At 40.5% G+C, this 27,980-nt stretch overlaps 1 protein-coding gene and 1 long non-coding RNA gene across 2 annotated transcripts in view; both read left to right on the top strand.

Moving 5' to 3' along the window:
• Window positions 1-8,345: 8,345 nt before the first annotated feature.
• The window catches only part of ARL8B (ADP ribosylation factor like GTPase 8B), a 65,573-nt gene continuing 45,938 nt past the window's right edge, over window positions 8,346-27,980 (top strand). The window contains 2 exon segments of the mRNA XM_067755279.1: window positions 8,346-8,503; window positions 8,505-8,678. Coding sequence (XP_067611380.1) covers window positions 8,381-8,503; window positions 8,505-8,678 — 297 coding nt within the window. The 5' untranslated portion in view covers window positions 8,346-8,380.
• LOC137232687 (uncharacterized) lies at window positions 8,808-20,614 on the top strand. The gene is made up of 3 exons (XR_010947141.1): window positions 8,808-9,298; window positions 19,234-19,318; window positions 20,088-20,614. It is a non-coding gene; the product is annotated as an uncharacterized lncRNA (long non-coding RNA).

A 27,980-nucleotide genomic window follows, 5' to 3' on the forward strand; every position in this document is an offset into this window, starting at 1 on the left:
TGCGGTATTGAAAATGTCAGTGATAAAATACTCCTCCTACCTGGGGGGCCACTCCTGCCACTCCCACCATTGCCCCAGATTAGATTTGAAGGACAGGACAGTGGGAAATAGGAAAAAAACAAAAGAACTAATGTCGAATCTGGTGGTTTTTCAGCTGGGGGCAATCTTGTCCCTGAGGAATATCTGGCTGTGTCTGGAGCTGTTTTTGATTGTCATAATGGGGCGAGGGTGTGCTGCCAGTGCCTAGTAGATGGAGTCCAGGGATGCCTTTAAAGATCCTACAGCACACAGAAAAGCTGCCCATGCACAGAATTACGAGGCCCCAAATGCCAGTAGTGCTGTGGTTGAGAAACCCCGGCTCCAACACTGAAACCACTCTATGTATCCTAAGTGCTCCTAAAGTGGCTGTGAGGATAGCCGAGAGAGAGGACCCCCAGGGCGTGTGGTTGTAGAATGGGAATGCTTAGGAGGGGACTGGGTCAGTCACTTACTGGGCGGTGTGCCTGTCACAGGAACACTCAAGAGGGAATTTCCACGTTAGGCTTCGGGATCCCAGATGTGAGAAGTAACGACAGTGGGATTAAAGGAGCACTTTCTGTGAGCAGAGCCCTGTGCTGAGGCGTCGTTGTGTTGTTTCATTTGACTCTCGTGACAGCCCTGAGAAGCAGGTATTATTTCCATCTAGGCTCAGAGAGGTGAAGTAATTTGCCAGGAGTCGGAAGGGAGAAAATTGGGATGCAAACCTGCTCCCGCTTGACTCCAAAGGGCAGGCTTTTGTTACCCCCAAACTGGACTCACCTCTTGGTGGGTGTTGAGCCCCAAAGCACAACTAAGCCAAAGATGGGGAGAAGGAAGGATTTATCACTTGCAACAAGTAAGGAGGACACTGGGGATCTTTTCCCATAGCAGCGTCTCCCTAAACAGCAAAGGGGGACATTTGAAATTGAGTACATGCATATTCATGAAGGGGCTTGAGCAGAAGGGAATGCAGGATAGAATTGGGGCAGAGGTGGCCAGCATCCAGTCTTCGGTTGATTAAAGTCAGGAGGGTTGGAAAAGGTCAACATCATCATTCCTTCGGTTCTGACCAGTCTGGGATCTCAGCATGTTGTTACCCTCCTCCACTGCGGTGGGGCCTTAGTTTCTGCAAAACTTGGAGATCTGTGTCAGGTTGTTAGGTATATCCCTTGAGGAGGAACTAGGACTCTGTTTTGTTGCTGAACTATTGCTTTCTTGACTGCTTTTCTTTTGTTCCTGTCTTCCCTTGTTTTCTTCAGATCATTAGTTACTGAGACCTGCTCAAAGATCAACATTGTGGCCAGGCTTAGATCACGAAATGGCTTAGACCAAAAATGGCTTCTCTTATGTCAAGAAAGCCAGGCCTAGTTCTCTTTCTCCAGGACCGCCACCCCCTTCCCTATCTGCTTACAATTTTACCCCCGAAACCATAACACTGACCGGTAATCAAATCCACCAAAAAGCACAGATGACCTGGATGGAGAGATCTATTTGAAAAAAGTTAATGCTTCTATCCAGTACCTGTATTCTTTTCTTTTTCTATTGTTTCTTCTACTTTGTTGCATTTTATTTCATTTCTTTACCTCACTTGGTTCCTTTCAGAGACAGTTGAAACTAAAGCCCAGAGGAGGGAAGTGACTTGCCCAAGGTCACTGTTTAGGTTTTAAAGCCAGAATAAGAACTTTTTATTCAAGGTAAGGCTTTTCCTTGCCAGCAGAGTGCTCTTTGCATCACCCCGAGCGTCTGTTTAGTATCTGTTTTCCACCCTTGGAATTCTCAAATCATTGACTTTTCTTACAACGGGGTGGACGAGTTCAGTTTTAGAATAATGAGGAGTGTTCCTTCTAAAGAGAATTCCCTAACTGGTTCTTGCTTCCCTTTTCCTGAGGTTGATGCTCTTTTTAAAAGACAAAGCTGGCATTCTGCCCCTTGTCAATTTTGAAGGGCTCTCTCTATGACCTGGGCTGATGTCCATGGCTAAGGAAAGATTCTGGCTCTTTGACTGACTTGGCCAAGATGCGGCCATGTCCTGTGGAGAAGGCTCAGGTGCTGTCATTTTAAAATGCTGTGAAACTGATAATTAGGCCAGTGGGAACATACGGAATGTGTCACACCCGTCTTATTCCTTGTCCAAAACTAGTATCTCATTAGACAAATATGAGGCTGACAAAACAGACAGCTAAGAGATGAGACCTTAACCACTCATTTTCTCAGAATGACTTTATTAGTTTAAGTAGAAATGGTGCCTGTTCTTAAGATTACAACTGAAAATCATGTCGCTAGCTGTGATATTTCCTCCTCCGTGCCTCCGTTTTCTTCTCTCTCTCTTTCTTTTTTTGAGATCGACACAGCACAAGCTTTATTCAGTGGCCAAAGAATGGAGGATCTGGAACTAAGTTCACAGATCAACTTCTCACCCACCTGCGGAGAGTTATTTATTTTATTGTATTTATTTATTTTCTAATTTTTTAAACTTTTTATTTTATATTAGAGTATAGTTGATTAACAATGTTGTGTTAGTTTCAAGTGTACAGCAAAGTGATTCAGCTATACATATACATGTATCTATTCTTTTTCAAATTCTTTTTCTGATAGCCAAAACTAGAATGGTCTTCAAGGATGCGTCCAGGTCTGATGCCATAGAGTTTTCCATTTCTTATACAACAGCCATGTAGCAAACAAATGGGTTATTCTGATCACTTGCCTTGTCCTCTTCATCCACATTCCCAGGACAATGGGATTCCTGACCTTTACGCATGACTTGGGAATATATCTGAGCACATGATCCTGCATTCCCATTTTTATTATTTATTTATTTACATATTTTTTAACATCTTTATTGGAGTATAATTGCCTTACATTGTTGTTTTAGTTTCTGCTGTATAACAAAGTGAATCAGCTGTACGTATACATATATCCCCATATCCCCTCCCTCTTGCATCTCCCTCCCACCCTCCCTATCCCACCCGTCTTAGGTGGTCACAAAGCACGGAGCTGATCTCCCTGTGTCATGTGGCTGCTTCCCACTAGCTATCTATTTTACATTTGGTAGTGTATATATGTCCATGCCACTCCCTCACTTCGTCCCAGCTTACCCTTCCCCCTCCCGGTGTCCTCAAGTCCATTCTCTACATCTGCGTCTTTATTCCTGTCCTGCCCCTAGGTTCTTCAGAACCTTTTTTTTTTCTCTTTTTAGATTCTGTATATATGTGTTAGCATACGGTATTTGTTTGTCTCTTTCTGACTTACTTCACTCTGTATGACAGATTCTGGGTCCATCCACCTCACTACAAATAACTCAACTTCGTTTCTTTTTATGGCTGAGTAATATTCCATTGTATATATGTGCCACATCTTTATCCATTCATCTGTCGATGGACACTTAGGTTGCTTCCATGTCCTGGGTATTGTGAATAAAGCTGCAATGAACATTGTGGTACATGACTCTTTTTGAATTATGGTTTTCTCAGGGTATATGCCCAGTAGTGGGGTTGCTGGGCCATATGGTAGTTCTACTTTTAGTTTTTTAAGGAACCTCCATACTGTTCTCCATAGTGGCTGTATCAATTTGCATTCCCACCAACAGTGTAGAAGGGTTCTTTTTTCTCCACATCCTCTCCAGCATTTATTGTTTGTAGATTTTTTTGATGATGGCCATTCTGACTGGTGTGAAGTGATACCTCATTGTAGTTTTGATTTGCATTTCTCTAATGATTAGTGATGTTGAGCATCCTTTGATGTGTCTGTTGGCAATCTGTATATCTTCTTTGGAGAAATGTCTGTTTAGGTCTTCTGCCCATTTTTGGATTGGGTTGTTTGTTTTTTTGATATTGAGCTGCATGAGCTGCTTGTATATTTTGGAGATTAATCCTTTGTCAGTTGCTTCATTGGCAAATATTTTCTCCCATTCTGAGGGTTGTCTTTTCGTCTTGTGTATGGTTTGCTTTGCTTTGCAAAAGATTTTAAGTTTCATTAGGTCCCATTTGTTTATTTTTGTTTCCATTTCTCTAGGAGGTGGGTCAAAAAGGATCTTGCTGTGATTTATGTCTTAGAGTATTCTGCCTATGTTTTCCTCTAAGAGTTTTACAGTGTCTGACCTTACATTTAGGTCTTTAATCCATTTTGAGTTTATTTTTGTGTATGGTGTTAGGGAGTGTTCTAATTTCATTCTTTTAAATGCAGCTGTCCAGTTTTCCCAGCACCACTGATTGAAGAGGCTGTCTTTTCTCCACTCTATATTCTTGCCTCCTTTATCAAAGATAAGGTGACCATAGATGTGTGGGTTTATCTCTGGGCTTTCTATCCTGTTCCATTGATCTGTCTTTCTGTTTTTGTGCCAGTACCATACTGTCTTGATTACTGTAGCTTTGTAGTATAGTCTGAAGTCAGGGAGCCTGATTCCTCCAGCTGCGTTTCTCTTTCTCAAGATTGCTTTGGCTATTCGGGGTCCTCCTTTGTGTTTCCATACAAATTGTGAAATTTTTTGTTCTAGTTCTGTGAAAAATGCCATTGGTAGTTTGATAAGGATTGCATTGAATCTGTAGATTGCTTTGGGTAGTATAGTCATTTTCACAATGTTGATTCTTCCAATCCAAGAACATGGTATATCTCTCCATCTGTTTGTATAATTTTAATTTCTTTCATCAGTGTCTTATAGTTTTCTGTGTACAGGTCTTTCTTCTCCTTAGGTATGTTTATTCCTAGGTATTTTATCCTTTTTGTTGCAGTGGTAAATGGGAGTGTTTCCTTAATTTCTCTTACAGATTTTTCAACTTTAATGTATAGGAAAAATTCCCATTTTTAAAACTTAACTCTAGATAAAGTTCAAAGGGAAGAGTACCCACAGGACTTTGTACATGATGGACTGACTCCAGAAGAAAATGCCTCTTCAGTTAAAATATCAAATAAGGGTCGTATCCTTACCCCTATTTTACAAATGAGAAACTGAGCGCCTGAATTGCTAACCAAATGTCCTGAGTCGCTATGTTCCAGAAATAATAACTAACATTTAGTGAATGTGAATGCTGCACTGGGTGCTATAATAAGAGTTTCATGTGAATTCATTTACTCTTCACAATAACCTTTTGAGGCTGATAGCAATATTACCTCCCTTTACAGTAATTAGAGGCACAGAGAGGTTAGACAGCTTGCACAGTTCACACAGCTGATAGGTAGAGGAGCTGTGATCAGAAGGTTCATTCTATACTATGAACACTATACACAAAAAGTGTATCATCTTGCCTTTCATTATCTTACTTAATATAATTTACTATTATTTTATTTAATTCTCACTTTAGTGCTATGAATTAGGTACTATCAGTAGTGTGCCAGTAAATGTCTAACAACTGGCTCTCCAGGGAAGGGTAAGTTGTAGCCTAAATTGTAGTGTTTGCCAATTTCCATGGTGCAAATACTCCCAGAGTGGTTAATTTCAAGCTACCAATGAGAATCGATGAACTCGGAGTTGGGAAGAAATGTTCTCCATTATATGGTATTTCCATCCTATGGATACACTACTTGTAAATAGCTTCAAGAATATAGCCAAGGGCTTCCCTGGTGGCACAGTGGTTAGGAATCTGCCTGCCAATGTAGGGAACACGGGTTCGAGCCCTGGTGTGGGAAGGTCCCACATGCCGCGGAGCGGCTACGCCCGTGAGCCACAACTACTGAGGCTGCGCGTCTGGAGCCTGTGCTCTGCAACGGGAGAGGCCGCGACAGTGAGAGGCCCGCGCACCGCGATGAAGCGTGGCCCCCGCTCACCACAACTGGAGAAAGCCCTCGCACAGAAACGAAGACTCAACACAGCAAAATAAATAAATAAATAAATTTATTTTAAAAAGAAAAGAATATAGCTAATAGTAAACTGTATTAAAGTGATTAGGAAACGATGTTTTGAGTATCTATTTGAATATTTATGCCTTTCTTTTTCATGAAATGTATTTAACTATAACTGAACAAAGGAAGCTCTAGAATAATACCTACAACATGTTCCCATTTTTGTGCATAAGAGAAAATTCTCTACCCCGTATATGTGTATAAATGTTTGTTTGATCAAAAAAGAGTAAACTCTTAAAATGGGTTACTTCAGAGATGGGGACTTGAGGATGCCAATAGACAGATTCCCTTTTTCTTATCATACGTCTCTACTAGTTGATGGTTTTACAACCATCATATTGTGCTTTTATGATAAAAAATAATTTATAAAGTTTTCTTTTCTTTTCTTCTTTTTTTTGGCCCTGCTGCGTGGCTTGCGGAATCTCAGTTCCCCAACCAGGGATTGAACTCGATTGAACTTGGGCAGTGGAAGTGCTGAGTCCTCACCACTGGGAACAACTGATAAAAGGGGTTTTGTGTTTTTTTACTGTGAAACTAGAATCAGGAGGTAAGAAGTGACTTTTCTATTAAATGGTTTTAGAGGTGAAGGAAATTATGATAATTGTAAAGGTTGAGGAATGTTCAACTTTTCATTTTGAAATTAGTTTGTTGACTTGTTCACTGTCTTTCTCTCTAGAACGGAAGGTCCGTGGCAGCCGACACCTAAGTGTGTCCAAAGTCTTGGGCCCAGCCACCAGCATCACTCCCTTACACTAGTATAAGAGCTTCTGAACCCATCTCACTGCTTCTGCTCTTTCCCTCTGTATTAATTTGCTAGGGCTGCCATACCAAAGGACCACAAACTGGGTGGCTCAAAACCACAGAAATGTATTGCCTCACAGTTCTGGAGGCCAGAAGTCCAAGATCAAGGTATTGGCAAGGTTGGGTCCTTCTGAGGCTGTGAGAGAGGATCTGTTCCAGTTCCTGGCGGTTTGCTGGCAATTCCTTGGTGTTCCCTGGCTTGCAGCTGCAACACTTCAGTCTCTGCTTCTGTTGTCCCATGGGTCTCTCCCCTCCTGTGTCTGTGTATCTTCTAGTCTTCTTGAGGAGAAGAAGTCATTTTGGATTAAGGGTCCACCATACTCCACTAAGACCATCTTAACTGATTACATTGGCAATGGCCCTGTTTCCAAAGAAGGCCATTATCTGAGGTACTGGGGGTTAGGACTCCAATGTATCTTTCGTGGGGACACACTTCAACCCATAATGCCTTCCTACAGTCAGTTCTGCATGGAGCTGCCAGAGAAAACTTTTAAAAATATAAACTGGTTCACTCTCCGAGTTCCCCATCATATCAAGACCTGAACTAGGGCGACCATACCCTACTTCCTCTGGTCCCTGCATCTTTCTCCATCCATATCTCTTAGTATTAGGATTCTGAGCTAACCACAATGACTGTCTTTCTATTCCTAGAGCATTCCATGTGCCTTTCCCCTTCAGAGTCTTTGCTGTTCCTTCTGTCTGAAACGTGCTTCCACCAGATGTGTGCCTGGCTCTCATTCTCATGTCCTCCAGGTCTTCCCATCCAGGGCCAACTCCTTTGAGAGGTCTACTCTAACCCTAACCCCTAGAACAGGGACCACTCCTGTGTCTTCTTGTTCAGTTTTCTTTATAATGCTCAGTACTACATGGCATTATGTCTTATATTTATTTGTTTATTATGTTACGTATCTCCCCCCTGGAATGTAAGCTCCTCAGGGGAAGGTATTTTTTAAAATTTGAAAACCTTGCAGATATTTTAGTGTACTTTTTAGTTAAATTAAACTTTTGAACAGGTGACTTATTTACATGGTTGAAAGTGAAAATGATATAAAAAGATATCCAGAGAAGGCTCGTTCCCATTTCTGGGAACTATCCAGTTTCTGACTATCCAGTTTCCCTGACCCCCATAGAAAACCATTTTTACTAGTCTCCCAGTATCTCTTTATGCAACTACAATACGTATTTGTATATATGTACATATATATTCTTGTTTTCCCATCTTATACTGAAGATGTCATTTAATACATAGTTGGCCTCTTGCATTTATGTTCCTTCAAAATATTTCCTGGACATCATTCCATATCAGTTTATATAGAACTTTCTCATTCTTTTTTAAACAGCTCTATAGTATTCCCTTTCGGGAACATACTGGAGTTATCACTTCTCTACTGATAAATACATGTGGCTTCCATCTTTTATTATATACGACAGGGATTTCCATGCTGTATCCCCAGAGTTTTGAAGTCTTTCTGCACAGAGCGGACTGTCAATAAACAATTGTAAAGAGGATGAAAGATGAATGAACCAATGTGAATAAGCCAAGGAGGGTAGTAGGAAAGGAGCCCAAGGGCGGCTCGCAGGTACGCGGTGCTGCACGGAGGCCCCAACAGGTGGCGCTGTAGGCGGCGGGCGCGCCTGGCCGGGGGGGTGGGGGTGGGGGCCCGCCGCTCTTGCCGTGGGCGCAGACGGCAGCGCGGGGACAAGCGTGCGGGGTAGTGCAAGTCATATGACCCGTTCGGCTTCCTGGCTTCGGCCGCTGCCGCCGCCAGCCCGTGCCCGCCAGCGTCGAGCCGGGGTCCCGAGGAACCGTTGGGGGGTTCGGGCCGAGGCCCACTTGTGTGGAGGTCGTCGTCACCGCTGCCTGCCCGCTCGCCCGTCCGTCCTTCTTCCCGGCCGCCATCATGCTGGCTCTCATCTCCCGCCTGCTGGACTGGTTCCGCTCGCTCTTCTGGAAGGAGGAGATGGAGCTGACGCTCGTAGGGCTGCAGTACTCGGGCAAGACCACCTTCGTCAATGTCATCGCGGTGAGTGCCCTCCCGCTCACCCGCCCGGGGCGCCGCAGCCCGCGCGTCCGGCGCGGGGTCCGCGGGCAGGCCTGGCTTGGGGGTCCCCTCTGCGCGGCGGGGCTCTTGGGAGTGTGTGTGTGTTGGGGGAGGGAGTAGCCGTGCTTGTCACCTCCCCTAGGGTCAGGACTCGGAGCTTCGCGTGTGTTGGTGGCTGAAGTGTAGCGCTGAGATCGGCAGCTGAAGGGTTAATTCCATTTAGTTGTTTTCTTCCAAGCGCCGTGTTCTTAACGCGGCCGGGGTTTGGAAAGGGTGGAATTGGGCTTATCACATTTTTAAGGCGCTTGGGGGATTGGGGTTTCCTTCGGGTTTGGACTGTGAGGGCAGCGGAAGGGTTAACTCCAGCTTGTCACTTTCCTGAAGGGTGGGATTTGGCGACTCCGTGTGTCCCGTGAGAAAGCATAAAAATTGAGATCCTCTCAACTAACCACTCGGGACGAAGAGCCCCGATGTAGGAAAGCAGGGGACCGGTGGGGACTCATTCCTGAATTCTGTGGGCAGCTTCTCCGCTGTAATTCAGTTACTGGTTTTCACCCGTTCCCCGAGGGGCCAAGATCAAGTTGATTGTGCTGCGCTCACCGGTAAAGCTGGGGAGGGACATTTCCAGCCAGTCCAGAGTAGTGCACAGCTTTTATTTTACTTTATTCTGTACTTTACATATCTAATTGAAGTATAATTGACTTATAAATGCACAGCTTTTATTAAGCCGAGCAATTAGGGGGTCTTTGCATTTCTAGAGCTAAATGTCCTCATCTAGGGGGTAAGATTTGCAGCCAGCGTAAAGTTAACTACGTTGAAAAAGCGGGGGTGGTCTTTTGTGATGGTGCTTCTTAAATGAAGGGAGGGGAAGGGTCTGGGCAGGAACGTAGCTTATTCCGCGCCCAGGGAATGGGTGTCTGGGAGGGAAATTGCCCTGGGAACCTATATATAATGTGGTGTTTATTCAGCAGTGATTGAGGGGAAGGAGGATGATTCAATATTGCTTGTTTGGTTGGCTGGGGAAGAAATAAGAGCGAAAGATTCTCGTCAATCTTTATTTACAGCCCAGGAGTTGCTGTGCCTCAGTCTTAGCTGATAGGGGCTTGTGCTTGCCCAGCTACTCCAAAGAGAGATGGCAGCAGTTCCTCCACCGTTTAGATGATGGGTGAAAAAATAGGCGACTAGCTGTCCAACTGGTTGGGTTACTGGAATTATTCAAACACGACTTCCTTGTTAGGGAACACAACTTGTGTAACTCGTGACTCTCAGTCCTTGCAGTTATAGAGCAACAGGAATGAGTAAGACTTGGAGAAATAGAGATCAGCAGAACTCCAAACTTCCTTTGAGGAATGTTGCATGGCCTACTTTTTGGGCTCTTTTTGTATAATATGATTGGGGGGGTGCTTGAGGTGACTTTTTTCAACAGTCATAGAAAAGTGGCATGTGTGTCTAGTACCACTAAAATTAGTAAGGAAAGACTTTGCGCTAAGTATCCATATTCGAACTTTTGTGTGATGTGGAAAAGCTCAGCCTGAGTGCAGCTGAGCTCATTTAACTGTACATTTTCTGATATTCCTTTCAGATAAGAATTGGTGTCTCCTCCTAAATTCTATCTTTTTGACAAGACTGAATTATTTTATAGGGTATATAGGTATATTACTACAGTCAGTCTCGTTTGTTGCAGAGAAGTAGTTATTCTTGGGAAACCTAAAAAAAGTTCAGTAAATCTTTGAGGAACTTCTAAAAATACAAGCTCTATTTTCATGCTTATGTTTCCAGTAGACAGTGTAGTTTAATATAATGAGCATGAACTTTGAAGTCAAGCATCCCTGGGTTTGCAGTCTGGCTCTGCCACTTAGCAGCCTTGTATCCTCTTTCAGTCCTTGATTTCCCATCTATTAAGAGGAGATAATAATGGGTTTCTTACAGAGTTGCTGTGAGTACATGAATTGACAGATGTTAAGTGACTCGCGTCATGCCTGCCTATAGAAGGGGTTAGATAAATGGTAACTGATGTTATTATTTGTAGTGGGTATACTCGTTTAATGCAGAAACGATATTTTGAAAAATATTCAGAAAGGAATTAGCTGGGGTCATTTCCGTCTTTGAATTTGTGTATGTATCCAAATGTGGACTGCTGTAGTGGATTCCTAGATTGTGGCAAGTAATCACATCATGTCCTCTCTGTTCCCCCCTTTTTTGCATTAGATTATTTTAACATCTGGAAAGCTGTTGAACTCAAAGTGAGCTATTATTTTAATGTTAGACTCTTCATTGCGTTTTGTTTTGGCTGCGCGGTGCGAGTTGGGGAATCTTAGTTCCCCGACCAGGGATTGAACCTGGATCTATGGCAGTGAGAGCTCTGAGTCCTAACCCCTGGACCGCCAGGGAATTCCCTATACCATTCTTTTTGAATGATATGATGTGGGTAGGTTCTGTTAAGAAAAAATCGTGACGGTAATTGCCCGTGGCCTTTAAGATGCTGGAAAAAAAGAGACCTCAGTAAATTTCATGCCTTTTTTTAAACCTCAGACTTTAATCTAATCTGTGGTTCCTATAGAATATATTGAGGGTGAGGAAAAAGTTAGTAATTAAAAGTGAATTTACAGAGTTTTAGATAGAAACAGTGTGTCCAAAATAGTAAATTTAGCTTTATCTTAAAAAAAATCAACTGCATTATTCTTTGTATAAAGTGTTTGATTTATAGACTCAGAAATTCAGACGCGTTGACTCCTACGTGTTACTTTAGAAAGTTGGCCGTTTATTTCTCAAATTCAACAAGTAACTTTCCAGGTAGGAAAAGCTTCAGGTGAAGCCAATTTTCTTAGGTAGACATCAACTTTTTGTAAACGTCAAATTAAAATGTGTCTTTATTTTCTGCCTTAAAAGTTAAGAAAACTTTGAGTGATGTCATTTAACTTACTCAAAAGGTTTGTGAAGCTGAATTACTTATATGCAGGGTTTGGTCCATTCTGAAATTAGGCAGTTTGCTTACAGAGTTTCAGTCCTCAAATTCATATTCTTATGGTTTCAAACCCCAAATGATACTTCATGTTATCTAATGTTTTATGTAGAGACACTTAATATACGTAGTGTTCTCTTTGTTTTGAATATTAAAAAACAGAAAAGAAACACATCTAGTCTTTAATTTTTTTGATTAGTGTTAGGAAATGAAATACTGCCCATTGCTAAGTATTATGGCAGTTATGACGTAATAAAGCATGTGTCTTGTATGTGTAATGTATGTTGAGTAATCTTTATTTTTAACTGAGACCCTTAGATGGGTTATAGGATACTTATGAAGAAATGTTTAATAGGATTTACCAAAATGTTATGGGATAAGTTTTATAGACATTGTGTATTTTTGAAATTAGTAGTATTATAAAAATTTGTCTACATTTTTGTGAAGTATCGAGAGCTCAAAGGTTAATCCAAGGAAAAGTTTATTACTGCTGAGAATTAGAAAAAGGAGATATTTGGAAAAATGGTAGAAATCTGCACCTAGAATAATTTTTTTAAGAGTTTGTAAAAACCTTAATTAAGTGGTCTAATTTTACCCTCGTTTTATAGTTGTAGGTAGGAGATCCAGAAAGGTTAAGTGAAATTCCTAAGGCTAATTAGTAGCAGAGATAAAATTAGAACCCATGGCCAGTGCACTTTCTGCGTCTGTAGATTTACCTGAGGTTAGAACCATAGAGCTGTGAATTGGGAGCTCTTAATCCTTTAAACATCTTTTTTGAATATAAATATACTCCTCTTACAAATCTGGATAGCTTTTTAGATCCAACCTTCTTAAGCATATTGACTAACATTTGAGGAATATACACACACACAGACACACACACACAGTGTTTGTGTATTTGAGGACATCAATTAGAGGAAAGAATGATAATCTATGGAAAGTAGCAATAGTGGAATATTATACTACTGTGTTTGGACATTTAAATAACTGGCTAACAGGCATTGTTGGGTTATTGAACTACGTTTAATATCTTTTAAGAGCAGAAATAGTTCTGTGATCACAGTGCTTCTTATTGAATTACTTTGGGGTAAGAAGGGCAAAAATAGTTTTTAAAGAAAACATGCTCACCTGTAAAGTTTAGCAAATCTGAAACTTGACTGTAGGAGCTGGCCTTCCAGTGAGGTCATCTTCAGATACAGATTCAGAGTTGTGGAACAGGAGGCATCCTGCCAAGGAGCATTTCTTCAAAGTTCTTTACCCCCTTCCCCTTTCCCATTGTGTTTTCCATGCAGGCTTAGAATCTCAAAACAAAATGTTCTCCTTAAGAAGCTGTTAAGAGTGCATTAAGGCACTTTAAATTACTAACTTAGAGGATATTTCACAACTTAAAGCACTGTGTTTCTCAGAGATAAAGTGGAATGTCAGTGAACATGGATACAAAATGCATTGCACCTATTAAAGAATAGTTATTTACATATTATTTTTAGAAGATCTTTTTTTCCCCTAATTATCAAAATAGCACAGGGTCATTAGTAGAAATTTGAAAAGAATACTATAAAATAGAAGAAACCGCTTGTTATCTCCACCATCCAAAGTTAACTACTGTCAGCATACCAGAGTATTTCCTTTTCATCTTTTTTTTTTAAAAAGTATATATCTAAACGGCTAAAAAAGTCTTGAGATAACGTTTATAATGTTTGTATCCTGGTTTGTTTTCTTTTAATTACGGTGTACACATTTTTCTGTGTCTAAAACCATCTTTAATTCCTTCATAATTTATCCTGTTATAGCATATCTTGTGGATATACCACGTATATTTGATCATTTCCTCATTATTGGACAGTTGAGTGGTTTGCAGGGTTTTGCTGTTGTACATCAGTTTGATCTGCATTTCCTGAGGATGGGTTCCAGAGTTGGCGTCACTGGGTCAAGGGTGTGAACATATTTCATGTCAAATGGCCAAATTGCTTTCCAGAAAGTATGCACTCCTACTGAGAAGGTCTTCTGAACAAAACTTGGACTTCATTTAAGCACTTTGTCCTGTGGTATTTTTAGGGCATACTTAGTTTTGTTGGTAAGGTAAAGTTAACCAGCAGTATTTTAAAACTATCCTATCAGATAATTGCTCTGTTTCTTTGTTTAATGTTTTAAGAAGTACCTATTTATGCTTCAGCAACCGCTAAGACTGAGACTATAGAGAACATAATTCCTTTTTCAATTTTCTTTTTTACTAAACTTTGCAGGCAAGCCATATAAATACAGCTCATCCCCTTTAGCTATCACAGCCTAATTTGTTTTAAACTTCCTGGTGGATTGTCTTAGGGGTTTGTATTCCAGAATTATGGCATGTTTCCGTGCAGTCCTTACCTAGTCTTGCCTATTATAGTGGGATGCTGCTCACTTTTTTTGCGGGGGGTGTATTAAAAGCAGTTTTTCCTAAACCAGAGTCTAAGAAAGTTTGCCAGGTAGACCACTTTTTGAAGCTATAGCATATGAAATTTTTAAGTTTATAACTTGAGTATCATTTATACTTGTAAAAGTTGATTTATGTCTTTTGAACTCTTGTACGAAAAAAACAAAGGAAAGAAATATTAACCTGTCTGCTGAATAGGTCAAAATCAAACGATAATTTAAGGCATTTAGTTTTTCTGAGACAGGACAAACCAAAATTGAAATCTGTAATGGAGTGATTTGAGTTAATTTCTTTCTTCAAAGTAAAAACCACAAGTCTTACATTCTATTGTGCTATTTTTTTTAAAGGTTACATTGTTTTTTGTTTTTAATAAATTTATTTATTTTATTTATTTATTTTTGATTGTGTTGGGTCTTCGTTGCTGCGTACAGGCTTTCTCTAGTTGTGGTGAGCAGGGGCTACTCTTCATTGCAGTGCAGGGGCTTCACAGTGCAGGGGCTTCTCATTGCGGTGCTTCTCTTGTTGCGGAGCGCAGGCTCTTGGCGTGCGGGCTTCAGTAGTTGTGGCTCGCAGGCTCTAGAGCACAGGCTCAGTAGTTGTGGCGCACGGACTCAGTTGCTCTGTGGCATGTGGGATCTTGCCAGACCAGGGCTCGAACCTGTGTCCCTTGCATTGGCAGGCGGATTCTTAAGCACTCTCCCACCAGGGAAGTCCCGTTATATTGTTTCCTAAATTAGATATTGGATCTTGTATTTGGATCTGATTTCATAGTTTTCCCAGTTTTATATAATAGAATAAGATTCTTATTTCATATCCGGACAAACTTTTTTAAAAAATTAAAATATTAATAAAGTTTTAGGGTTCATTTAGAAATTATCTCTAAGAATACTGTATTTTTAAAAAATTATAATACTGGCAAAATAATTTTAGGATTCAGGTACCTAAGTAGTGACACTTTTCTTGAAAATTGAGGCCTTTCCTCTTAAACTGGGCTAGAAAAGTAATCATTTGTTGTTCAAAAAAAATTGTATGATGATTGGCAAAATGCTTCTAAAAATGTCTTTTGTATCAATTTACTTGATGACAGTTACTTAAGCATCTACCAAAATAGTGTTACTATAAGAATATATTTTGAGCCTAAATTTGTTGGTATATGAATGTGGTATGGTTGAGTTTATTTGGAATATGTATAAGTGGCTACATGAATTAGAATGCATGGAGGTTGGGAGTTGAAAGCCAGATTATTTAGGTCCAGATCCTGACTCTTAACACCTGTACTATTTTTGGCAAGTTATTTAACCGCTCAGTATCTGCTTCCTTACTTGTAAAATAGGAATAATAGTAGTTTCTACCTCATGGAGTTATTACGGGTTTATACTTCTAAAACACTGAACAGTGATCAAAATAAGGCATGTGTTAGCTGCTAGGTTACTATAATATGATCTCCTGGAGAGCAGGGAATTCTCTCTTTTTTGTTCACTGATGTGTTCCAAGTGTCTTAAACAGTTTCTGGCATACACTGGGTGCTAACATGTATTTTGCAATGGACAAATATTACATTTAAAATATAAAATTAAGAACAAGTGTCTTTATGAACCCATATTCATATTTCAGTATGCAAAGTGTAGCATAATGTTAGGAATGAGAGTTTTGGAATCTGATAGATTTGGATTTGAATATTGACTTGGCTATATATCACTTGTATTAGCATCTGTGTGTTTCATTTTTTCCTCCTCTGTAAAATGTAGATGGTCAAAGAACTGCCTCCTGGAGTGGTTTTCAGAATTAAATGAATGTATGTAAAGTGCTTAGCACTGTGCCTGGCACATAGCGCTCTAAATGGTAACTGTTATGTGTCAGGGGTAACATTTGATGTAATCATCAGCCTTTATGCTCAATTATTTTTTAGATTTCTCTTAATTATATTTAAATATTTGTAGCTTTTGTTTAGGAAGTAAGGTTTGGTTTTGTTTAATTCTTGGAAAAGTTTTGAGCACGTTATATTTTATCATGTTGAATTTTTTTGATAGCTGAGATGGGCTGGTAGAAAAAATGTTTTAGCCTCCTGGATAGGCTAGTTATTTTTGATGGACCTACTCATATAATTCTTCCTTTTAGAAAATGAGGTTAATAGATCTATATACTTCTCCTTGGACTGTGTGTGTGTGTCTGTGTGTCTGTGTGTGTGTATATATAATTGTATTATTTGTTATGGAAAGAATTTACAGGGAATTGGAAATATGAGTTGTTCTTTTGTTTGTCCCACCACTGACTAATGGCAGGACTGTGGACAAGTCATTTAACTTCTCTGTTCTTCGGTTTTGATGCTTGTGAAGAGTGAATAAGCACTGACAACCTTATTGTTTGAGAATTTAGTGGTGCTTTCCTATATCTGGAATTGGAACTCTTACTCACAGATCAGAGAATAAAATAAAAGTGTAAAGGCTCCAATATAAAATGCCGGTTATAAGATCCCAGCCTCTTGCCAGAAGAAAAACTGAGATGGTTTGCTGCTTTATTTAAGAGGTGGAAAGGTAGACGGATCCCAACAGGAAGAAAAGAGTGAACCTTTTGAGTAGTACCTGCCCTCTAGAATTCAGGTGTCCTGTACAAATATATGCTTAGATGAACTTTTTAAATTTGTATTAAACCATAGTAGTGCTTTTTGTGTATGTTTGTTGTAATTTTTAAACCAGGATTTAAGATCCAAGTGGATTTTAGTCACTGTTGACAGCTGTAAATTTGCAAGCCCCAGCAGGCAGTGTGCTGTGTCTGTGTTGGCCTGTTCCCCTAGATGAGAACTGGGCTCTGCAGACTGCATGCAGGCTGGGCCAGAAAGGGCTTTTGGCAGTTTCCTTTCTTAAGGTGGCTTAAGGTCTGGTTTAGACACACATCACTAGGCTACCTTTTCTTTACTTTTTTCTTGAAAGCTCATTTTGTCTGGAGAATGGTTTAACACAAATATATAGATTTGATCATTTCTGAATAGTTTCTTTCAGAGGAAAAACTGGGAAATGGAGGAAATTCACTTTTTTCTCCCTCTATAATCTACCTGTTTCACTCCACTAGCTGTTGGTTTCCTTATTTTGATCTTATTATTTCTTCATTCAGTGGCTGAATTAAAAAACTTAAAACGTTTAAAAAAATACACAAAATCCATATTGTTTAAAAAAGTAGTGTGGATATACAGATTGGAAAAAATAATCTTTAATACCATTAATATTTAATCACTATTAACATTAAGCTGTATATCCTTCAGATTTTTTCTTCTCCCTTTATATATACAAATATCAGCTTTTAAAAAATTGATGTATTTGACATATAATATATTAATTTTAGTTGTATAATGTAACGATTCTATGTTTGTATATACTGTGAAATAATCACTACAGTAAGTCCAGTTAACATCACTACCATACATAGTTAGAATTTTTTTTCTTGTGATGATTACTCTCGTAGTAACTGCAAGTATACAATACGGTATTCTTAACTATAGTCACTTTTCTGTACATTACATCTCATGACTTCTGTATGTATTTTGTAACTGGAAGTTTGTACCTTTTGATCTCCTTTCACCTATTCCAGCCCCAATCTGTTCTCCGTCTATGAGTTGGGATATTTTGTGTTTTGTTTTAGATTCCATATATGTGTCTTTCTCTGTCTCAGTTATTTCACTTAGCATAATGCCCAGTATATGCTTTCTTGACAACATTGATGGGATCATGCTGTACATGCTGAGTGGTCTCAAGTAGTCTACTTGATTTACCTACTTTGACGGCTAATAGGCAACTCACATTCAGTCAGTTCAAGACGGAATTCCTGATCCCTTCCTCTCTCAATCCAAGGAACCAACATCTACCCTTATCTTAAAAATATTTTTTAAAAAAAGAAAAAAAGGATGTTACAGGCTTTAAATAACCCTTATGTGTACATTTTGGTTACAGGCATGATTTTCCACTGTTGAGTGATTGAAATGTTGGCGCCTAAAACTTTCATTTTGTAGTTTTCTTTGGAGTTCCAGGAAGTGGGCCAAATGATTTGACCAGCTTTAACCTTTACATTTTCCTGTCATCCTGTGTATGGTAGGTATCTTCCCCAGTCAGGATTGATCATGTCACCTCCATTGTAATTTTCACCACACTTACCACCATCAGAGATTATCTTGCTTATTGTCTTCATCTGTCTTCTGAATATAAATTCCATAGGGGCAGGGCTTTTTCCTTTTTTCATTGGTGCATCCCAGGGCAAAGAACAGTGCCTGGCACATAGTAAGCTCTCTAAATGTTGAGTGAATGAATGAATATAACAGCAAAGTAGTGTATCTATTCTTTTATACTCAAACTGTGTGCAAGGCATCATGGTAGGAGATGATTCATAAATGTATCAGGCAGGGTTATTTGTGGTAGAGTATTTGCCTCATAATAGCCATGTATAGGATAGAAATATTAAGTGCCTTAAAATTGGCACATAATGTTATGGGAATCTCCCCACCCTCACGGAAGACATAAGGGGAGTTTTAGAAAGGCAGTTTGCTGGCTTTGGGTGGGACTGTGTTGAGAATGGCCATGGAGCTGAGCTTTGAGTAGGGTGGTTTTCATTCATTCAGTGGATAGTTGAATCAGTGTTCTAGGCAACATATGCATAATGAAGAACAAAAGAGATACGGTTCCTTCTGTTGTGGAGCTTCCAGTGCCACGAAGGAACAGTAAGAGAAGCAAAGACACAATTGAGGGCAAGAACTTTTGTCAAATTGAGTGTAACCTGCATGAAGGGAAAAAAACCCAAAAGCCTAGAAAAATGGGTTGAATCAGTTAACACAAAACCTTGAGTAAATTTGAATCTGTAGGCATGGGGAGCCATTGAAGATTTTGTTCATGGGAATGAAGACCTGTGTTTCCAAAGGATTAATTTAGTAGCAATATAGAGAGCATCAAGAAGGAAATTGGTTGCAAGATTATTACAGAAGTCTAGTTAAGAGATAATTAAGTGGGGTGGGGAGTAAGAGAAAGTAGTGAGCTTTATTATGGAAGTGGAGTGGGTACAGTTGAACAGTTGAATCAGATGTACAGGGCAAAGGGGAATTTGTAGTCAAAGACCTTTTTAAGGATTTAAGTGGAAGATGGTGGAAGAGTGAGACGCGGAGATCACCTTCCTCCCCACAGATACACCAGAAATACATCTACATGTGGAACAACTCCTACAGAACACCTACTGAACGCTGGCAGAAGACCTCAGACCTCCCAAAAGGCAAGAAACTCCCCACGTACCTGGCTAGGGTGAAAGAAAAAAGAATAAACAGACAAAAGAATAGGGACGGGACTTGCACCAGTGGGAGGGAGCTGTGAGGGAGGAAAGGTTTCCACACACTAGGAAGCCCCTTCGCGGGCGGAGACTGCGGGTGGCGGAGGGGGAAGCTTCGGAGCCAGAACCGCGGAGGAGAGCGCAGCAACAGGGGTGCGGAGGGCAAAGCAGAGAGATTCCAGCACAGAGGATCGGTGCCAATTGGCACTCACCAGCCCGAGAGGCTTGTCTGCTCACCCGCCAGGGCAGGCGGGTCTGGGAGAGGGCTGGGGTTGGCGGCGTGAGCACAGCCTGCAGGGGGTTAGTGCACCACGGCTAGCCGGGAGGGAGTCCGGGGAAAAGTCTGGACCTGCAGAAGAGGCAAGAGACCTTTTCTACCCTCTTTGTTTCCTGGTGCGCGAGGAGAGGGGATTAAGAGTGCTGCTTAAAGGAGCTCCAGAGACGGGCACGAGCTGCGGCTAAAAGCGCGGACCCCAGAGACGGGCATGAGATGCTAAGGCTGCTGCTGCCGCCACTAAGAAGCCTGTGTGCGAGCACAGGTCACTATCCATACCCCCTTTCTGGAGAGCCTGTGCAGCCCCCCACTGCCAGGGTACCGGGATCTAGGGACAACTTCCCCGGGAGAACACAAGGCGCACCTGAGGCTGCTGCAATGTCCCACTGGCCTCTGCCACCGCAGGCTCACCCCGCACTCTGTGCCCCTCCCTCCCCCCAGCCTGAGTGAGCCAGAGCCCCCGAATCAGCGGCTCTTTTAACCCCGTCCTGTCTGAGCGAAGAACAGATGCCCTCCGGCGGCCTACACGCAGAGGCGGGGCCAAATCCAAAGCAGAGCCACGGGAGCTGTGAGAACAAAGAATAGAAAGGGAAATCCCTCCCAGCAGCCTCAGAAGCAGTGGATTAAAGCTCCACAATCAACTTGATGTACCCTGCATCTGTGGAATACCTGAATAGACAACGAGTCATCCCAAATTGAGGAGGTGGACTTTGGAGAGCAAGATTTATTATTTTTTCCCCTTTTCCTCTTTTTGTAAGTATGTGTATGCTTCTTTGTCAGATTTTGTCTGTATAGCTTTGCTTCCACCATTTGTCCTAGGGTTCTATCCTTCCTTTTTTTAAAAAAAATCTTTTTCTTAATAATTATTTTTTATTTTAATTTAATTTAATTTTATCTTACTTTATTTTATTTTACTTTATCTTCTTTCTTTCTTTCCTTCCTTCCCACCCTCCCTCCCTCCCTCGCTCCTTTCTTTCTTTCTCCTTCCTTCCTTCCTTCCTCCCTTCCTCCCTTCCTCCCTTCCTCTCTCCCTCTCTCCCTTCCTCCCTCCCTCCCTCCCTCCCTTCCATTCCTTCCTTCCTTCCTTCTCTCCCTTTTATTCTGAGCTGTGTGGATGAAAGGCACTTGGTGCTTCAGCCAGGAGTCAGTGCTGTGCCTCTGAGGTGGGAGAGCCAACTTCATGACACTGGTCCACAAGAGACCTCCCAGCTCCACACAATATCAAATGGCAAAAATCTCCCAGAGATCTCCATCTTAACACCAGCACCCAGCTTCACTCAACTACCAGCAAGCTACAGTGCTGGACACCCTATGCCAAACAACTAGCAAGACAGGAACATAACCCCACCCATTAGCAGAGAGGCTGCCTAAAATCATAAGTCCACAGACACCCCAAAACACACCACCAGACGTGGACCTGCCCACCAGAAAGACAAGATCCAGCCTCATCCACCAGAACACAGGCACTAGTCCCCTCCACCAGGAAGCCTACACAACCCACTGAACCAGCCTTAGCCACTGGGGACAGACACCAAAAACAATGGGAACTACGAACCTGCAGCCTGCAAAAAGGAGACCCCAAACACAGTAAGATAAGCAAAATGAGAAGACAGGAAAACACACAGCAGATGAAGGAGCAAGATAAAAACCCACCAGACCTAACAAATGAAGAGGAAATAGGCAGTCTACCTGAAAAAGAATTCAGAATAATGATAGTAAAGATGATCCAAAATCTTGGAAACAGAATAGACAAAATGCAAGAAACATTTAACAAGGACCTAGAAGAACTAAAGATGAAACAAGCAGCGATGAACAACACAATAAATGAAATTAAAAATACTCTAGATGGGATCCATAGCAAAATAACTGAGGCAGAAGAATCGATAAGTGACCTGTAAGATAAAATAGTGGAAATAACTACTGCAGAGCAGAATAAAGAAAAAAGAATGAAAAGAACTGAGGACAGCCTCAGAGGCCTCTGGGACAACATTAAATGCACCAACATTAGAATTATAGGGGTTCCAGAAGAAGAAGACAAAAATAAAGGGACTGAGAAAATATTTAAAGAGATTATAGTTGAAAACTTCCCTAATATGGGAAAGGAAATAGTTAATCAAGTCCAGGAAGCACAGAGAGTCCCGTACAGGATAAATCCAAGGAGAAACATGCCAAGACACATATTAATCAAACTGTCAAAAATTAAATACAAAGAAACCATATTAAAAGCAGCAAGGGAAAAACAACAAATAACACACAAGGGAATCCACATAAGGTTAACAGCTGATCTTTCAGCAGAAACTCTGCAAGCCAGAAGGGACTGGCAGGACATATTTAAAGTGATGGAGGAGAAAAACCTGCAACCAAGATTACTCTACCCAGCAAGGATCTCATTCAGATTTGATGGAGAAATTAAAACCTTTACAGACAAGCAAAAGCTGAGAGAGTTCAGCACCACCAAACCAGCTTTACAAGAAATGCTAAAGGAACTTCTCTAGGCAAGAAACACAGAGAAGGAAAAGACCTACAATAACGAACCCAAAACAGTTAAGCAAATGGGAATAGGAACATACATATCGATAATTACCTTAAATGTAAATGGACTAAATGATCCCACCAAAAGACACAGATTGGCTGAATGGATACAAAAACAAGACCCATATATATGCTGTCTATAAGAGACCCACTTCAAACCTAGAGACACATACAGACTAAAAGTAAGGGGATGGAAAAAGATATTCCATGGAAATGGAAACCAAAAGAAAGCTGGAGTAGCAATTCTCATATCAGACAAAATAGACTTTAAAATAAAGACTATTAGAAGAGACAAAGAAGGACACTACATAATGATCAAGGGATCGATCCAAGAAGAAGATATAACAATTGTAAATATTTATGCACCCAACATAGGAGCACCTCAATACATAAGGCAAATACTAACAGCCATAAAAGGGGAAGTCGACAGTAACACATTCATAGTAGGGGACTTTAACACCCCACTTTCACCAACGGACAGATCATCCAAAATGAAAATAAATAAACACAAGCTTTAAATGATACATTAAACAAGATGGACTTAATTGATATTTATAGGACATTCCATCCAAAAACAGAATACACATTTTTCTCAAGTGCTCATGGAACATTCTCCAGGATAGATCATATCTTGGGTCACAAATCAAGCCTTGGTAAATTTAAGAAAATTGAAATCGTATCAAGTATCTTTTCTGACCACAACTCTGTGAGACTAGGTATCAATTACATGAAAAGATCTGTAAAAAATACAAACACATGGAGACTAAACAATACTTAATAATGAAGTGATCATGGAAGAAATCAAAGAGGAAATAAAAAAATACCTAGAAACAAATGACAATGGAGACATGATGACCCAAAACCTATGGGATGCAGCAAAAGCAGTTCTAAGAGGGAAGTTTATAGCAATACAATCCTACGTTAAGAAACAGGAAACATCTCAAATACACGACCTAACCTTACACCTAAAGCAATTAGAGAAAGAAGAACAAAAAACCCCCCAAAGTTAGCAGAAGGAAAGAAATCATAAAAATCAGATCAGAAATAAATGGAAAAGAAATGAAGGAAATGATAGCAAAGATCAATAAAACTAAAAGCTGGTTCTTTGAGAAGATAAACAAAATTGATAAACCATTAGCCAGACTCATCAAGAAAAAAAGGGAGAAGACTCAAATCAATAGAATTAGAAATGAAAAAAGAGAAGTAACAACTGACACTGCAGAAATACAAAAGATCATGAGAGATTACTACAAGCAACTCTATGCCAATAAAATGGACAACCTGGAAGAAATGGACAAATTCTTAGAAATGCACAACCTACCAAGGCTGAATAAGGAAGAAATAGAAAATATGAACAGACCAATCACAAGCACTGAAATTGAAACTGTGATTAAAAATCTTAAAACAAACAAAAGCCCAGGACCAGATGGCTTCACAGGCGAATTCTATCAAACATTTAGAGAAGAGCTAACACCTATCCTTCTCAGACTCTTCCAAAATACAGCAGAGGGAGGAACACTCCCAAGCTCATTCTGTGAGGCCACCATCACCCTGATACCAAAACCAGAAAATGATGTCACAAAGAAAGAAAATTACAGGCCAATATCACTGATGAACATAGATGCAAAAATCCTCAACAAAATACTAGCAAACAGAATCCAACAGCACATTAAAAGGATCATACACCATGATCAAGTGGAGTTTATTCCAGGAATGCAAGGATTCTTCAATATATGCAAATTAATCAATGTGATACACCATATTAACAAATTGAAGGAGAAAAACCATATGATCATCTCAATAGATGCAGAGAAAGCTTTCGACAAAATTCTACACCCATTTATGATAAAAACCGTGCAGAAAGTAGGCAAAGAGGGAACTTTCCTCAACATAATAAAGGCCATATATGACAAACCCACAGCCAATTTCATCCTCAGTGGTGAAAACTGAAAGCATTTCCACTAAGATCAGGAACAAGACAAGGTTGCCCACTCTCACCTGTCTTATTCAACATAGTTTTGGAAGTTTTAGCCACAGCAATCAGAGAAGGAAAGGAAATAAAAGGAATCCAAATCGAAAAAGAAGTAAAGTTTTCACTGTTTGCAAATGACATGATACTGTACATAGAGAATCTTAAAGATGCTACCAGAAAACTACTAGAGCTAATCAATGAATTTGGTAAAGTAGCAGGATACAAAATTAATGCACAGAAATCTCTTGCATTTCTATACACTAATGATGAAGACTCTGAAAGTGAAATCAAGAAAACACTCCCATTTACATTGCAACAAAAAGAATAAAATATCTAGGAATAAGCTTACCTAAGGAGACAAAAGACCTGTATGCAGAAAGTTATAAGACACTGATGAAAGAAATTAAAGATGATGCAAATGGATGGAGAGATATACCATGTTCTTGGATTGGAAGAATCAACACTGTGAAAATGACTATACTACCCAAAGCAATCTACAGATTCAATGCAATCCCTATCAAACTACCACTGGCATTTTTCACAGAACTAGAACAAAAAATTTCACAATTTGTATGGAAACACAGAAGACCCCAAATAGTCATAGCAATCTTGAGAAAGAGAAATGGAGCTGGAGGAATCAGGCTTCCTGACTTCAGACTATATTACAAAGCTACAGTGATCAAGACAGTGTGGTACTGGCACAAAAACAGAAAGATCAATGGAACAGGACAGAAAGTCCAGACATAAACCCACACACCTATGGTCACCTTATTTTTGATAAAGGAGGCAAGAATATAGAGTGGAGAAAAGACAGCCTCTTCAATAAGTGGTGCTGGGAAAACTGGACAGCTACATGTAAAAGAATGAAATTAGAACACTCCCTAACACCATACACAAAAATAAACTCAAAATGGATTAAAGACCTAAATGTAAGGCCAGGCACTGTAAAACTCTTAGAGGAAAACATAGGCAGAACACTCTGACATAAATCACAGCAAGATCCTTTTTGACCCACCTCCTAGAGAAATGGAAATAGAAACAAAAATAAACAAATGGGACCTAATGAAACTTAAAAGCTTTTGCACTGCAAAGGAAACCATAAACAAGATGAAAAGACAGCCCTCAGAATGGGAGAAAATATTTGCAAATGAAGCAACTGACAAAGGATTAATCTCCAAAATTTGTAAGCAGCTCATGCAGCTTAATATGAAAAAAACAAACAACCCAATCCAAAAATGGGCAGAAGACCTAAATAGACATTTCTCCAAAGAAGATGTACAGATTGCCAACAAATACATGAAAGAATGCTCAACATCATTAATCATTAGAGAAATGCAAATCAAAACTACAATGAGATATTATCTCATATCAGTCAGAATTTCCATCATCAAAAAATCTAGAAACAATAAATGCTGGAGACTGTGTGGAGAAAAGGGAACACTTTTGCACTGCTGTGGGACTATGAATTGGTACAGCCACTATGGAGAACAGTATGGAGGTTCCTTAAAGAACTACAAATAGAACTACCATATGACCCAGCAACCCCACTACTGGGCATATACCCTGAGAAAACCATAATTCAAAGAGTCATGTACCAAAATGTTCATTGCAGCTCTATTTACAATAGCCAGGAGATGGAAACAACATAAGTGTCCATCATTGGATGAATGGATAAATAAGATGTGGCACATATACACAATGGAATATTACTCAGCCATAAAAAGAAACGAAATTGAGCTATTTGTAATGAGGTGGATAGACCTAGAGTCTGTCATACAGCATGAAGTAAGTCAGAGAGAGAAAGACAAATACCGTATGCTAACACATATATATGGATTTAAGGGGAAAAAAATGTCATGAAGAACCTAGGGGTAAGACAGGAATAAAGACACAGACCTACTGGAGAACGGACTTGAGGATATGGGGAGGGGGAAGGGTACGCTTTGACAAAGCCAGAGAGTGGCGTGGACATATATACACCACCAAATGTAAAATAGATAGCTAGTGGGAAGCAGCCGCATAGCACAGGGAGATCAGCTCGGTGCTTTGTGACCGCCTGGAGGGGTGGGATAGGGAGGGTGGGAGGCAAGGAGACCTAAGAGGGAAGAGATATGGGAACATATGTATATGTATAACTGATTCACTTTGTTATAAAGTAGAAACTAACACCCCATTGTAAAGCAGTTACACTCCAATAAAGATGTAAAAAACGTTTTTTTAAAAAGGATTTAAGTGAATGGTGGGAAATGTGATTGTGTGATCAACAAGTAGCACATATTGGGGTAGAGAAGGTGGAATGGGTGAAGAGAAGGGGATAAGTTGAGTATAGAATGTATTATATAATTAATGATATAAAGGGAATGCTGTTTGGGAAGGGAATTAGTACTATATTTACGTACAGTGGCACTAAAACTGAGAATTGAAATTTCCTCCAAAATCTTGCCAGTGTTTAGTATGCAAGGACCAAGCAGAATATCTCCACTTCTTCAGAATTGCAGTTGGACTATCTTTTTTTTTTTTAATAAATTTATTTATTTTAGTTTTGGCTGAGTTGGGTCTTCGTTGCTGCGCGTGGGCTTTCTCTACTTATGGCGAGTGGGGGCCACTCTTCGTTGTGGTGTGTGGGCTTCTCATTGCGGTGGCTTCTCTTTGTTGTGGAGCACAGGCTCTAGGCATGCGGGCTCGGTAGTTGTGGCTCACGGGCTCTAGAGCGCAGACTCAGTAGTTGTGATGCATGGGCTTAGTTGCTCCGCGGCATTTGGGACCTTCCTGGACCAAGGATCAAACCTGTGTTCCCTGCATTGGCAGGCGGATTCTTAACCACTACGCCACCAGGGAAGCCCCAGTTGGACTATCTTGATTTATTTTTGGTGCTTAGGTGCATTAATCTGTGCCCAGAATGAAGGCCTTCCATAACAGGTCCTTTCCGCTGCTGAATGAGGGCTGTGTGTTCAGAGTGACTCATACTCTTTTATAGTCTTGGAAGCCCTTGCTACTTTGAAGAGGAATGTTTCTATCCCTGGAACATGTCTGGTTTAGTGTCTTTCTACTGAAGAGAAAAGTTGTTATGTGTCATTTATTTTCTTTAAACATAAAGAGTATCCGATTTGTTGGGATTTTTTCTTAGGTGCTGGGTAAGCTTGTAGATAGTATTAGGCTCAGAATACCATTTTTTCTTTCTTGTCAGGTTACATTACTGATTATTTTACTGTGTGGTTGTGAAAACAAAGTGTGATCCTCAGTTCTCATGTCAGGCAGTTTGATGTCTGCTTAGAGCCTCACTTAGTGCAGTCTGTCATGGATTTATAGTGCTCAAAGTGCTCAAAGACATCAGTTCATCTTCGAATGTGGACATTACCATAAAACAAGACAGGAAGTGGCTGTGCCACCTACACTATGTCGTTCTCAAGGGTGATTAACACAAAGAATGTTCCTAGACCTCCTATTTCTTTTAATTTCTTTTATTTATTTATTTTTGGCTGCATTGGGTCTTCATTGCTGTGCGTGGGCTTTCTCTAGTTGCGGCGAGCGGGGGCCACTCTTCGTTGCGGTGGGCGGGCTTCTCATTGCGGTGGCTTCTCTTGTGGCAGAGCACGGGCTCTAGGCGCACGGGCTTCAGTAGTTGTGGCACGTGGGCTCGGTAGTTGTGGCTCGCAGGCTCTAGAGCGCAGGCTCAGTAGATGTGGTGCACGGGCTTAGTTGCTCCAAGGCATGTGGGATCTTCCTGGACCAGGGCTCAAACCCGTGTCCCCTGAATTGGCAGGCGGATTCTTAACCACTGTGCCACCAGAGAAGCCCCATCCTACTGTTTCTTAATCCTCCTTTTCCTT

Source organism: Pseudorca crassidens, chromosome 10 (genome assembly GCF_039906515.1).
Source record: "Pseudorca crassidens isolate mPseCra1 chromosome 10, mPseCra1.hap1, whole genome shotgun sequence".
Taxonomy (NCBI): Eukaryota; Metazoa; Chordata; class Mammalia; order Artiodactyla; family Delphinidae; genus Pseudorca; species Pseudorca crassidens.